This window comes from Tachysurus fulvidraco, chromosome 1 (genome assembly GCF_022655615.1).
Source record: "Tachysurus fulvidraco isolate hzauxx_2018 chromosome 1, HZAU_PFXX_2.0, whole genome shotgun sequence".
NCBI lineage: Eukaryota > Metazoa > Chordata > Actinopteri > Siluriformes > Bagridae > Tachysurus > Tachysurus fulvidraco.
The window spans coordinates 40,552,441-40,567,660 of record NC_062518.1 but is presented as its reverse complement, the minus strand read 5'-3'; the positions used below and the strand labels follow the sequence as shown (position 1 = coordinate 40,567,660).

Sequence of the window (15,220 nt, the reverse complement as noted above, 5' to 3'; positions counted from 1 at the left end):
CATCTCCATAATATCCTTAAGCAATGTGATGATAAAAAGGAGTTGATTTTAATGGGTGATTTTAATATAAAATGGGACAACAAAACAGAGAGGAAAAAACTTAGAGATAAATAAATTAAATTTTTCTCAATTGATACAAGGTCCAACAAGAATAACCAACTCCTCCCAGACACAAATTGACCTGATATTTACAAACAGACCTGAAAGAGTAATTAAATCACATAATTTTTTGAATTGTCTGTCCGATCATAATATCACACTGCTAGTAAGGAAACTAAACAGAAAACAATTAGTATATCCAACTCCAAGAAAACAATTTTATGAGAAAATTCCTAAAAATGAAATAATCAACTTGGAAAAAGCTATAAATCAAATTAACTGGTCTGACCTCCTAACCAGCGAAGATACTGAGATTAGCTGCAGCACTTTTTTTTTCGACTATCACTGAGATAAGAGCAGCCTTCATAAGAAAGGTGAAATGTAATCATGGAAAAAAGATCACCTTACCATGGCTAAATGATAGGCTCTGGCAACAAATGAGAGAGACTCTGCTTTAAAGAGGGCTTTAAAATCAGGACATAGTAGTGATCGGCTTACCTTCACAACTCTCCGAAATAAGGTATTAAGGAATTTAAGAAAGTCTAAGGCTGAATTTTTTTATCACAACTATCAATGAAGCTCATGGAGATGGAAAACTTATTTGGAGAAATCTTAATAAATTAACTGGTAGGAATAAAGAACAAAGGATAATTTGTTATGCAAAGCTGGAAAGGCCCCGAGAAGCATCCTAACCTAACGATACTGCTTCTTCAAATATTTAATAGCTGGACTTATCCAAGGTTTTCGCAGGAGTGTTTGGTTGACTACTCATTAGTTTGCCTATAATTTGCTTTCTGCCATTAAAGAACCTGAAATTGTTGGAAAAGGAAGTTAAGACTGGATTTCTTGTTGAGTCTTTTGGAAGGCTCCTTTCTCGGGTTGTTGGATGGATCCTAGAGCTAGAGATGGCTACTCGGGATATTCAGGGAGGAGGCACTTGGTTCTCGTGTTCTGTTTGTGATTGAGCTAGCTCTGCTGCTGCTATGCTAGCTCTCCTCCTCTGCTGCTGCTAGCTCTCCTTCTCTGCTGCTGTCCCTAAGGTAGCTGAACCAGGAGTGGAACATTAAAGGTTCTGGTTGCTCCTTGGGAAATTGGGATGGCATGATATTCATGATGATCTGGAGTCTTCTGCAGCCTTGAATCGTATACAGGCACAGAGCCTTCCGTTGGATTTGGGTGGGGGGGGGCGGGGGGGGTTAATGGTCAGTGGTTGCTAGTAAATGGTAAAGGAACTGCTTTCCGTGCCTGATAACATGTCCTCTGCTCTGTTTGTATTTTGCTAATAAGTTTGGCTAGTGAAAAGCTTGCTTTAATCCTCTGCTGGCTCTCCAGTTAGCATGAAGAGCCAGGGAGGATTGCCTGGTATGGTCTGTTTGGGAGGGATTTTGTCTGGCTGCTTTCCCAGTTAATGGGAGATTGTCCCCCCACGAAGCTGCTGCTGTTCCCTGACTAGCTTTCATGGAGCTCATGAAAAGGAAGGGGAATTCAGAACTAAACCATTTTTTAAAATAAAGGAAATATCTGAATCATAGGTCATAAAAATTATAACCTCCTTAAAAATCTCAAAAGCTAGGGATTCATATGGTTTTGATACCACATTTTTAAAATTACACAAGGACACGCTTGCCCTTTCACATCTGATCAATCTATCAGTTAGGCAAAGTATTTTTCCAAGCTTTTGTTGTATCTCCGATTTATAAGTCTGGTGATAAAACAATGGTGTCAAATTATAGACCCATTAGTATTTTATCAGTAGTATCCAAGAAAAATGGGTAGCTGAACAGTTAAAAAACTATCTAAACTTGGGCCACACACCTTTACACCCAATGGAATTTGGATTCCGCACAAACCACTCTACAGAGACAGCAAACTGTTTCCTCCTTGAAAATATCAAGTTAAAATTAGATAAGGGTGATATAGTTGGTGCAGTGTTCTTGGACCTTAAGAAGGCTTTCGACACTGTGAACCACCAGACACTATTATCAAAATTATCTTCTTATAATTTCTCAGATGAGGCTATGAAATGGATGGAGTCATATTTAACTAACAGGAAACAGTGCGTACATATTGGTAATTCTTATTCTTCATACCTGGACTGTAATATTGGTGTACCCCAGGGGTCAGTATTGGGCCCTATTTTGTTTAGCCTGTATATTAATGACTTGCCTTCAGTTTGTCAATCTGTTAATATACAAATGTATGCAGATGATACGGTTATTTATTTGCATACTAAGACCAAACGGGCAGCAACTGAACTAACCAAAGCATTGGTGCATGTTTCTGCCTGGCTAAAAATCTCAGATCTGCATCTTAATATTAACAAAACAGTCTGTATGTTCTTTTCCAAGAGGTCCACAAATGTACTGTAGGCAGATGTTTTTATAGAAGGAGAAAAAATCATGGAAGTGTCCAATTTTAAATACCTCTGTATTATTTTGGACTCTAATTTAACTTTTAAAAAGCATGTAAAAAAAAGTGGCTAATATCATCAGATATAATATGGCCAACTTTAGACACATTAGGCCATATATAACAATAGAGGCAGCCAAATTATTTATGCATGCCATGATTTTTTCTCACATATTATACTGTTTCACAAGCTGGTCCCAAGCAAATATGACAACTCTAAAACCAATTGAGACCCTTTATAAGCAAACCTTAAAAATATTAGATCAAAAACCTATCAGTCATCACCACTGTAATATTATTACTAAATACAATTTATTCAATTTTAACAATTTCTTACATTATCAAGATGCCTGTCTCATTTTTAAAATTTTACATGGGCTTGCACCCCCACCACTGCGTGAATTTATAAAACTGAGGAATAACAGTGATAAGGCAAACAGATCAGCTACCAGGGGAGACTGTGTTATACAGTATAGGCGAAGTAAGTTCGGTCAAACAGTTTTTTCAGTACGGGCCTCAAATTATTGGAATTGTCTCCCTACTGAACTCAGAAAGAGCACCAGCTATTCATCATTTAAATTCAAACTCAAGAAATGGATTAAAAACACTTAAAATTGCAATCATCAATAGTTAACTTATTTTATTTTTGGTACTGCCCATTTTGTATTATATTTATTATTATCTATCTAGTGTTTTAATTTGTTTTGTGTTTTTCATGTATTTAATTTTTGTACTATGATACTGTGTTGACCTGCCAAGGGACTGCAGATGAAAAATAGCTCTTCAGCTAATTCTGGCACATTTACATTTTGAGTGTAAGCAAAAAATGTTGATTGATGTGCATTGTCCCTTTCAAATAAATAAATAAACAATAAACAATAGTGCAACACAGATATCAACTGAAATGTAGAAGACAGCATGTACAAAGAGCAAAAACAGTATGCAAAACAACATGTAAGCTGTTTTATATGGTGGGGCTGTAGACATGGGAGGGGTGTGTATGGTCATCCACAATGCTGTTGGCTTTGCAATGTAGCGTGTAGTGTAAATGTCTGTGATAGAAGGAAGAGAGACTCCAATGATCTTCTCAGCTGTCCTCACTATCCACTGCAAGGTCTTGCGATCTGAGATGGTGCAGTTCCCAAACCAGACAGTGATGCAGCTACTCAGAATGCTCTCAATGGTCCCTCTGTAGAACATAGTCAGGATTGGTGGATGAAGATAGGCTTTACTCAGGATTTGTAAGAAGAAGAGGCATGGCTGGGCTTTCTTGGTGATGGAGCTGGTGTTGAGTGACCAGGTGAAGCTCTCCACTAGATGAACACCAAGGAATTGGGTGCTTTTTACAATATCTACCGATGATCTCTCAATGTACAGCGGACAGTGGTTTTATCAACATTCAGAGACAGGTTGTTGGCTACATGAACTGTAGGAGCTACAGTGAGGTTGGTAACTGGGTCTTGATGTGCCTCATGACGAGCTTCTTGAAGCACTTCATTACAATTGGTGTGAGTTTGTTAGTTATGATAGTAATTGAGGCATGATACTGTAAACTTCTTTGGAATGGGAACAATGGTGGCTGTCTTGAGGCACGTAGGAACAACAGTGCTGCTCAGGGAAATGTTAAATATCTCAGTGAAGACATCTTCTAGCTGTTCTGTGCATTCCCTGAGCACCCTGCCAGGAATGTTGTTTGGTCCAACAGCCTTCCAGCCAGGGGCAATCAATTGTTTGGGCATGTGCGTGCTTTGCTTCTCTAAGGCCCTCCCTGTCCCCTATTCTGAGCAGTGTTGCAGAGATGGATCCTGCTGGCCAGGTTTTCACCTGCTTCAGAACCTGTTTAGTGCATCTGACACGTGGTCTGTATGCTGAAATTAGCATAACAGAGATGTGGTCTGAGTAGCTGAGGTGGGGGCGGGGCTCTGCACAATACCCACCAGGAATGTTCATGTAAACAACATCTTGTTGCAAAGTCCAAATACTGATGCAATTTAGGGAGCACTGATTTGAGATTTGCATGATTAAAATCTCTGGCGATGATAAACAGTTCGTTGGGGTGAGCAGATCACTAATAGCCCCATAGAGTTTACATAGAATTTGTATTGAATTTACACTCCGACAAGAAGAACTGTCATAAATTCCTGTGGTAAATAAAATTGCATATACCGGTCACAAACTCCACTAGCGATGAGCGGTAACTAGAATCAAGCACAGAGTTCTTGCACCATTCTGTGTTGATGTAAACACACACCCCACCACCATGAGCCTTATGGCACAGAGCTGCATTTCTGTTGGTGTGAAACGAGGTGAGCACATGCAGCTGAATGGCAGTGTCTAGAACTCTGAGCCTCAGTGCCAGTGGTGCTCTAGGAAGGACTGGAGGCCTGGTCTCCGCAGCAAGCCAAAGCTTCCAACACATCATTGTGCAGGTTGGTTGTTGCACGATTCTGTATTAATTTCTGGCGGTCGTATACATGAACACCGCTGTCTTTGGTGTCCTTGTATCAGCAATGGTCATGCTAAAAAACATAAATAGCACCATATTGTATCCAGACTGGCCACTGCGTGCTACTGCCATGCTGCCATCTTGGATTAAAGAATGAAACAATGTTTCTCCAGGACTATGGTGCTACATTAAACAACATAGTGCTAAGGATTTAATTTAAGTTTTCCTAGTCACATAAAAGTAGATCATGTGTAAACTAGTCCAAACAGTGTGAGATAAATATCAGACAATACAAAACACTACAGGACAAATACACAAGATAGCACTGTCCAGTGTGCATACTGTATATTGTACAGTACATTGTGCAAAAATAGAAGGTTGTAAACAAGAGGGTTCTTGTAAACGTATGTATGCTTATGTTATAGCAGCAGATGGATGAGGTAAAAAAAAGTGTGTGTGTGTGTGTGTGTGCGTGTGTGTGTGTGTGTATGTGTGTGTGTGTTCTGTGCACGTGTGTGTGTTTGTGTTTGTTTTTCAGAAAACACTACCCGTACTCAATAAAATTAGTTTATAACAAAGCAGAATTAATCAGGAACAAGTCCAATAACTTAATCTTTGCTTCCTGCACTTTGACCTCTGCCTTGAATTATGATGAAGCTTGAGCTTATTAAAAAATACACGAGTTCACTCACCTGGTTCCTGTCTCATCAGAAACGGACAGATATAATACATAGACTGTAAAGTAATGCTACTGACACGCAGCTTCAAGACATGCTCGGTTCTTTACTCAGTACTGAAGTGCATATACAAAAGTAGGAGGAGTCATAACATCAACTACGGAGGCCTACTGTAAGTAGCACTTAAAGAAACACTGCCAAAATGTCAATACATTACATAGACAACAACATTCAGAGCATTTGACCATGAAACAATATATTTGCTCCCTTAGAGAACATTTATAACTTACATCTCATTTCAGGCCCTGGACTAACAGCTCTAACTGTAAAACTGATGATCTGTAAAAACACACACACACACAGCACACCAAGTTTTTTTTTCTGTTCACTTACATCAGGGCTGTCAAGTGTCACACATTGAGAGTGACAGTCACGCCTCTCCCACCACACATCGTATTTCTCACGCAGAAAAACAGCGTATACCTAATAATATACCTAAAATGTATCAGTCCGCACCGCTGTCTCTATGGACTCGGGCAGGAATCAAGCGCATCTCAGTTCTTAGTCGAGCCTGACACTTATCAGCCAATCAAAAAATAAGAGGCTACACAATAGCCAATAAGAAAATAACACTATCTGGGTAAGAGTTAATGCAACAACCAATGAAAAAAATAATTTTCAGTAGAGAGGGTATTTTTGATGGTCGGTTTGAACAAAAACACAAAACAAACAGCTTGTCTCTGGACGGGACATTGTCCTCAATCATGACCCTAAAAATGGCTGGGCTTCAGCCGAACTGTTTTAAATGGGAGCAACATTACAAACGATAAAGGCAACAAACACTTACAATAAACACCTGACAATAACACATAAATAACACATAAATAAAGACATCTCTCTCAATCTCTCTTTCTCTCTCTCTCTCTCTCTCTCTCTCTCTCTCTCTGAAGTGTGAAGTGTTTAAGGGTACAGGAAGTGTCGAGGCATTAACACAGACACTTGTCGTTCAGTCAGTCAGCAAGTCATCAGATGGACATGATGGAGCTCCGTCCACTCTGTATGATGTTCTGTGAGTAAATGTTTTCTGTGAGTTTTCATTAGTGGTGAATTAAGTTTTGTTTTAACCAAATGATTGTTTGAACAAACCTAATTTCATCTTCTGTGTGATTATTTTAATTTGTCTATAGCTAAGGTCTGGTATTTAATTTTATGTGAAATTAAATTCAGATTTTTGTGGTATGTTTAGCTTTGAGCAAAGTGATTTTATTTGTAAAATACTAAATAGTCATTAAACAAACTCTGTTTTCAGTAATTGTATCCTGGTGTCTCTCACATGTGCAGAACATTACAGCTGATTATTTTAACTGCTGTTATACATTCATACACTGTATTTGTTTAGGATTTTAAAATGTGTACTTTATTCTACATTTCTTTGGAGATCTTTTCTGCACTCTGTAAAGAGAAGAAAGTTAATCTTGTAGATGTACAATATGGGAGGAGACTGTGGCAAGCAAAGAGGAAATCAAGTGTCAGTTTCTAAATGAATGATATTTATATTAATAGCCATGGCACTGGGTTTAACAACAGAACAGACTGGATGCTGTTTTAATATATCTGTTTGGGGTTTAAGCAAACAGGAATCAAACAGTACAAGAATTAATACAATAATCTACAGTAAACCTCCTTCATAGTGGGCCACATCACACCACACTGCTGTTCATTATTTTATCATCATCATAATAACTGCACACCAACAAGTGTTTTAGCTCTAAATGAACCTTAACTAATGTCTGTTTCTCTCTCTACCTTTAGTGCTGACTGAACTCATCCTCTGTACACAAACAGGTGATTTAGGTAAGTTTCATTTATTAACCTTTTTAATTTATTCAAATAATTTTAATAACAAGTGACACATGTAATGTTAAACTGAGACCAGTGGAATGTAATGAATCTTTCTGATGTAACAAAGACTCAGTGGTGTTGTGAGGGTGGGGCTTTGGGGGCTTAAGCCCCTCATGTACTGTCAAAAGTCCCTGGTCTTTTGAGGACTGAAAACGTTTTACACCACAAATAAAGATTTACAAGTGCAATAAACCCGTATGTCCGTTAGCGCTTATGTAGGAGCCTTATATGAACATACCATGTTAAACCAGTAGGGGGTAATCTCTTTTAATGAATAAATGAGTGCACCTGGGCCAGAGGGAGGGTTTTTGTGTGTACGGGGGAAGCTCACAGTTTTTTGACCGTGAAATATGACCATGAATTGGATCTTTATTACTATGGGGTCAGAATTGTTTCGTTATTCTGAATAAATACACTATGATCCACAAATAAATATAAAGAGTTTCACACATATTTTTTTTACAAATTTCACAAAAAGAAATGAAATTCACAAATAAATAAAATGGGATTTGCAAATAAAAAACATTATAAATTGTATTTATTTGCGAATTGTTCCTGCTCATTTGTGAATCCCATTTTATTTATTTGTGAATTTCATTTCTTTTTGTGAAATTTGTAAAAATATATTTATTTGTGGATCATAGTGTATTTATTCAGAATAACGAAACAATTCTGACCCCATATATCACGAATATGTGAGATATATTGTGTTTGAGCATATACTTTCATCGTTTTGGAAGTTTGTTTAGCTACACATGTGATATGTTCAGGATTGGCGTGGACTATGAACTGTAGATGAATGAACAATGGAACTATGGTAACTGTATGATATGCTTGTTCCAATAAAAGACACGCAACAGCATATAAAGAGCATTTGTCTTTACTGACACGCATCAATTAATAGCTCACTCCCCAGACACGATTCACCTCTGACTTTAGTGGAAAGTCAGCCACAGCTTATTTTACACGTTCATTCCGCTATGCGCTGTTTTTAAACGTAGGCGTCGAGCTGTTAAACAGAACAGTTCCAATTCTAGTCAGCAGGTGGCACTGTTGTTAGTATATGGCCACTTGACAGTCGTCATTCATTCATTCACTCATTCATTCATTTAATCAGTAAAAGAGTTGATGAGGTAATAATAATGCAGCTGTTCTGCCAAATTGAACAGTTTTAATGTCAGTTTGTAAGTTTGTAGTGTAGTATAAATGTATTTTACATTATAAATACATTGAAAAACTTGTGTTATTTGGTTAGTTAGTTTAGGAGATAGGGCAATGAAATAAATCAAAGTTTGTAATAAATAAATGGATATGTTTTTAACCTTTATTTTAGTCAGATCAAGCATCGAAGATCAGTTGTTCAGTGACAATCAGCAGCAGCCATGTTTACTGCTGTCACTATAGTACTTGTCACTAAACCCTGACTTGACTTTTTTTTTTCAATAAAAATATTAGCTCCAAGCAAACATTAAAACTATTTGTGACCTGTACCCAGATTTGTACATCATATATAAACTACTTTGTAGATCAGTCTGTGAGGATAGGAGAAAAACAGAATTTTTGAAATCTCAGGAGATGACGTAGGGAGAGCTTTGAAAGAAAAAGATGACATGGGTGTGAAATTTTTGCCCAGAGGGCGTTTACACTTTTTTCAACACCTTTCTTATAAACCATGAGAAGCTGATTGCTGTACAGAAACAACTTGGTCTGAATGGCCATGAACTTGTTTAGCTTTTGAAAACATCTTGGTCCTGGCAGCTTGCATCTGTTAATGTAGTGCTAGAAAATTATAGCGCTGTCTTACTCTGTCTTGAAGAACCTGGGACACATGTGGCTGTTGGCCTCAGGATGTCATTGTGCAGTTTGCTGTTTTCTCCTATGCCTCCTTTACTGTCTATAATGGAGGCAAAGGCAATTTGTCAGGAAAATAGTCTTCACTACCCTAACGAAAAGAAAAGTGAATACAGTAAATATATAAATAAAGTAAATTTCCAACTTAATGCAAGTTATACATCGTATTGCACACACCATTATTGCTGATATTTGGAGCAATATTACATGTAATTGTTAAACTTGATTCCCTTACATATACATTTGCATTTAAGCCTAATTATTACTTTTGATTATGATGTGATTGTGAAAAAAGGCGTGGGGAGAGGTTTCAGGTTGGGGGTAAAGAGTTTTTTCTTTCACCACTTTTGAATAAGAAATAATATCAAGGCTATAAAACTTGTCAAAACTCCGCGAATCACAAAAGTATCAGTGCATACACTCGAACTTGACTGCACATCACATGTTTTACTTTATTGATACTGCTTTTAATCGTAATGTAAAGACCGGTCATCTGAACATAAGCTGTCATGTACAATAAAAGCACCTGCGCAGCGACAGGAAATATCATTTAACACAAAAAGCCGCCTAGACGGTGGACTTGCACTCAGGACTTTTTTTTTTTTTGAGCGGCGTGTGGACGAATTCTTTCTATGCACACACTATTTTATTTCCTGATTACAGTCCGGTGCTAACTATAACACACCGTTGCCAGGAAAAACAGAGCATTGCCATGGACACACAGGATTCTAACCGTAGAGACGGAGCACACTATTTTCTTTAGCGGAAGCAATACAATTGTTCAGCAGTTTCGTGTTGCAGCCACAGACGTATGAGACCTGTAACTTGAGCAACAGCGCGAAGCCGCGAACTCGTTCTGAATATTTTAAAGGCGTAACAGCTGATGAAAAAGCAGAGACAATTGTAGACGAAAATGAAGAGAGATTTTATCTTAGTTTTTATTTTATACAAAACATTTTCGCCTCATCTTTTTTCGTCAACAATAATGCATGTTAATTTAGTCTTAGTCAGTCAGCGTTTTTGGACAGCGATGCAGTCTTGTCATCGTCTCGTCTTAGTCATGAAAAAAATGGTTGTTGAACATATTTCGTCTCGTCTCATCTGACGAAATTAACACTACATATAACAGAGGTAGCATTTTTTCTGGCCACCAGTTCAGTGTCCATCTGCTCGGCATCCATCTTCACCCATTCCGCGCTGCACTCCAGAAAAAGTCACATGTCCATACGCGCCACACGTGCCACTGCCTAAACTTTTTTTTTTTTTTAGCGGATAGCGGTGTATTGTACTGTATGAAATAGGCAAACAGCTTTCAGAGAAAATGGGTTGTCACGTCCACACGCATTTATTTATTATTTGTTTATTTCATGAAATCGCAGCATTTTGCATCATATAATCACATAGGCTTGCTATCGCGATTGCGATATGATTAATCGTGCAGCACAAATGTGTTTGTTATTAATTCAACTTGTGGTGCAGATTCTGCTGATCTAGTAGACCTTGACAATCTGAAGAAGCATGTGTACTTCCCTTGTGTAGATCAGATGATTAATGAGCTCAGTCTAAGTAGTTTTCAAGTGTAGGGGATAGTATTCTAGGAACACTAGGAAGGTAGCATTCCAGATATTTTCACTGTATATCGCCTGCTGTGACATGTTTCCCTCTCTCAATAAACTTCTGCAGGTTGCACTAGCACTTCCTGTCAGCAGCTGTACATGTGAACGATTATTTAATGCTCTCATATGTCTGCACACATGGTTGAGGTGAAGCATGGTTCAGGAAAGACTCCACAGCCTTGAAGTCTTGTCAATTAAAAAGATAATCTGTAATTATATTGAGCCTAGAAGAGTAATCTACAGCTTTTCTACACTCAAGTCAAGGAAACACACACTGAGTCCTCCACTTGAAATGAAATTGGCTGTAAATTAAAATAAAACTGAGACAAGAAGACAGACATAACTCTTTATAGACAAAGGACACATGAGACAATGCAGTGCATTTTTTATACTGTGTTTGAATTTCTTTTTAAATGTTTTAACATAGTGTACCATATTGGTGATTTAGTATCTCTAATTACATATTAAATGTCTTTGATGTTTTAAAAATCATTCTCTGTTGTCTTAGTGAGACATATTCTCAGGGGAATAAGCCTCCCATCCTTTTTTACCATGTAAATCAGAGATATCTATCAGATATGCTATCTGTGTGTGTGTGTGTGTGTGTGTGTGTGTGTGTGTGTGTGTGTGTGTGTGTGTGTGTGTGTGTGTGTGTGTGTGTGTGTGTGTTTGTGTGTGTGTGAGACTGTGTGTGTGTGCATGCGTATGCGTGTTTGTGTCTGTGTGCGTCTGTGTGATAAATGTTATTGAATGTTTAGTAAAAAATGGTAAATGCATGGAAATGATTTCACCCATCATAAATGCCATGTTCCTGAATGTCATTAAAATGTTTTTTGTGCAGTTAGCTCCAGTTAAGATCTAATGAGTTCCCAGTTTCAGTGAGAGCACTGCTGACCTCTTGTTTAGTCTTAGAGGATTTTTTTACACCTGACTAGTTTAAAGCGTTTTCTCACATTTTCTCCTTTGGTTCGGTTCCTTTGCAAAGTATGAAAAGAGAAATTGTGTTTGTAGCAACATCAAAACGGGTTGCAAAAGACCTCTGGAGCATTTTATTGTGGTGAGAAAACAATCCAACCTAATGGACCTGTGTCACTTTACCTAGCATGTTTGGTTAGGTAACAGCAGGCATCATGAATAGTAGATCTTCAGTGACAAAGAATTCTGTACATGAGCTTCTGATCTACTCTCTGTCTGAACTCTTACTGTCACTGCTCTGACATTATGCTTTGTACTGTAACCATTCTGAGAAGTACAGGAGGTTATACATTGTACCAGGAGGACAAAACATGTCGTCTGATCTCTGAGCTCATGTCATCAGCAAGTTAAACTGAAATTTTATATTTTATATATATATATTTCGCATGATGGACATACATTTATGTAGGTTCTTTATTGGTTTTCCTACACCGTATTTTCCGGACAATAAGCCTCAACTTTTTTCCCATGCTTTGAACCTTGCGGCTTAAACAATGAGGTGGCTAATATATGGATTTTTAAATTAAAAAAAAAAAAAAAACATGCTCAGTTTTTTGCCGGCATGAAGCTTTCATTAGACCACTGAAATTGCCAAACGGGTTAAAAGGTAGGGTCTCCGATGTTTGAGAAATGCTTACAAATTAAAAATCAAAACAAAAATCAAAACAAACGTGTAGCCAATGAGCAGACAGGGGCGGGTCTTGTCAATATGTGCGGAGAGAGTGTTCAGTGCGCATGTGTGACATTAGCAGAAAGCGGTTTTAACATTGACATGGAGGATAAAAACAAAGAAAGAAAGCATAGAAAGGCTTTACGATAAGGCAAGAAGCAGAACGTGGTTGTAGCTGCCTCTCTACATTACTACGATAGAAAAGAGGTGTTATTTGTATAGTAAAAGCATTTAGCTCAGGAGTTATTGACTCGAGAAACACCAATCTGTGAATATGTGGCCAACTTCCTGTGCCTTCAGTTCTCTCCAGTGCTGGAAAGCTGATCCTATATTAACACGGTGCTACTTCTTGCCTTATAGGAGGAAGATAGTGACCTACTGTTTACTGCTAATTTTTTTTTTTTGTTACAAGCCGTGTTTCACTGAAACCTGTGTAAAGTTAATTTGTTTCAATGTATTTATGTTCAAAATAATATTTTAGTAGTCCGGGGCATTGGTGGTTCAACTGGTTAAGGCTCTAGGTTGTTGATCGGAGGATCGGGGTTCAAGGCACAGCCAAGCTCCCACTGCTGGGCCCTTGGGCAAGGCCCTCAACCCACCCTGAAACAATTTATACTCAGTCATTTGATTTGCATCTTTTATGTGCAGTTTCTTGTTCAGTTGCTGACATTCAGAATTTCTGAAGATGTATTGTCTTAAGATAAACAGGATTATTAAACACAAAGTATTTCACAGAATAAATTGTGTGAAGATACAGTCTGTACAGAATCCTGATTATTTTTAGGTCTGTATTAAAATTGTGATCTACATTTACTTCATCAGTGGTGATTGTTGTCTGACAGAGTTTCATCATTTACATGTGAGCTGATATACTGTATCTACACTCTGAATGGTTATCTACAGAATAGAACCAGTAATGATTTGTTTGTTTCTTACAGAGAGTCCTAAACCTACAGTGACTATAAACCCTGATACTCAGGTGTTCATAGGAGAGACTGTGACTTTCAGGTGTGATGTAGAGGAAGGAAGAGACACTGAGTGGACGTACGGCTGGTTTAGGGACAGTAACACATTGTACCAATATTCCACAAAAAAGTTCACCATCAGCTATGTTACAGTCTCACATCGTGGTCAATACACCTGCAGAGGGAGGAGGACAAGTGACTCTCAGATGTCAGAGATGAGTGATTCTGTTACACTCTCTGTATCAGGTGAGTCTGTTAATTATGTTGTTATGAAATGTTTCATGTTATGAAATCAAATACAAAGTGTGGCCAACTTAGTTTCTAATCTAATTAGTGCATCTAGGGTGGATCTACCTGGTCGAAAGCCATACTGATAAGGAGCCATTAATCCTTTGCTTTCCAATACATAATACAGTCGATTAACGATCATTTATTCCATTACTTTATAGAGGTTAGACGTCAGAGCTATCGGCCTATAATTTCCCGCTATAGTAGCAACTTTCCCTGGTTTGTGAATCAGGATTACAATTGCTTGTTTCCATGATAGCGGTAACTGTCCTTCCCTCCAGATTTTGTTAAAAAGATCTAAAATTACTTTAAGTATTACATCATCCATCTGTTTAATCATAATATAGCAGATTAAGAAAGGCATTATTTTGTTGATAAATTCCCAATCCCACATTGCATAATATTGGGAAATGATCACTTCCCAATGTAGATTGCTCTAGTACTTCCCATTTATATTCTAAAGCTATAGTTCCAGAGACTATTGTTAGATCAACACGACAACGAAGAATCCCTTATATTGAATCTAGTACCCTTCCCGTTATTTAAACTCACTAAAGCATATTCCTCCATAAACTCTTCTACTACCCTACCATTATTATCTGTGTAAGTACTACCCCAAAGTGAATTATGTGCATTAAAATCCCCACACATATCACAAGAACTGATTACAAGGATTATAGAAGTTTACCACCTTTAATCCCCCTCCCTGAGTCCACACCTCTACAACAACACATTCCCCTAAGATATCTATTACTATTTCTCTATAAGTCACCCCATCTTTAACAAATGTCCCACATCCTCCTCCATTTGTACCAACTCTACCCTTTCTAACCAATTTGTAACCCGGAATACAAAAGTTTAACTGCGGACAAAGCCAAGTCTCCTGAATACATATAATGTCTGGTAAAACTGCTAGCTGGTACACAAATCTTTTAAGTTCTTGCCCATTCGCAATCAAACTCAGAGCATTCCATTGAAATATTTTCATATTTTACTTTTACTTCTCTGACTACCCAAAGGATCATCCTTCCCCACTGTTCCTTCAGTTTGTCCAAGTATCGTTTGAATCTGTTCCACTGACACTTCAGTAATACCAAGATGTCGAGCCATTGCAGATATAATAATTTTCAGCTTTTCAGTTCTTTTGTCTGTTTGAGCTGGACAATAATGACTTCAGCTATAAAGTTACTTCAACTATAAAGTTACAGCTACTTCAGCTATAAGCAAGTTTCCATCCTCAAGACATTTATGATTGCAGGTGTCTTTAGACTGATTAATTATATTTTCACTCAGATTTCCATTTGTCGCTTGTACTTGCTTGA

The 15,220-nt window shown here is 37.8% G+C and overlaps 2 protein-coding genes and 1 long non-coding RNA gene across 3 annotated transcripts in view; 1 reads left to right on the top strand and 2 right to left on the bottom strand.

The window, feature by feature from the left end:
* The window catches only part of LOC113645368 (titin-like), a 1,056,738-nt gene that overhangs the window by 788,963 nt on the left and 252,555 nt on the right, over positions 1-15,220 (top strand). The window contains exon 46 of the mRNA XM_047818848.1: positions 13,584-13,856. Coding sequence (XP_047674804.1) covers positions 13,584-13,856 — 273 coding nt within the window. The remainder of the gene's footprint in view (positions 1-13,583; positions 13,857-15,220) is intronic.
* Positions 1-15,220, bottom strand: part of LOC113643804 (immunoglobulin superfamily member 1-like) — a 789,004-nt gene that overhangs the window by 598,213 nt on the left and 175,571 nt on the right. The window lies entirely within an intron of this gene.
* Positions 1-15,220, bottom strand: part of LOC125145593 — a 104,542-nt gene that overhangs the window by 81,236 nt on the left and 8,086 nt on the right. The window contains exon 2 of the long non-coding RNA XR_007143994.1: positions 9,338-9,427. This is a non-coding gene — a long non-coding RNA (uncharacterized LOC125145593). The remainder of the gene's footprint in view (positions 1-9,337; positions 9,428-15,220) is intronic.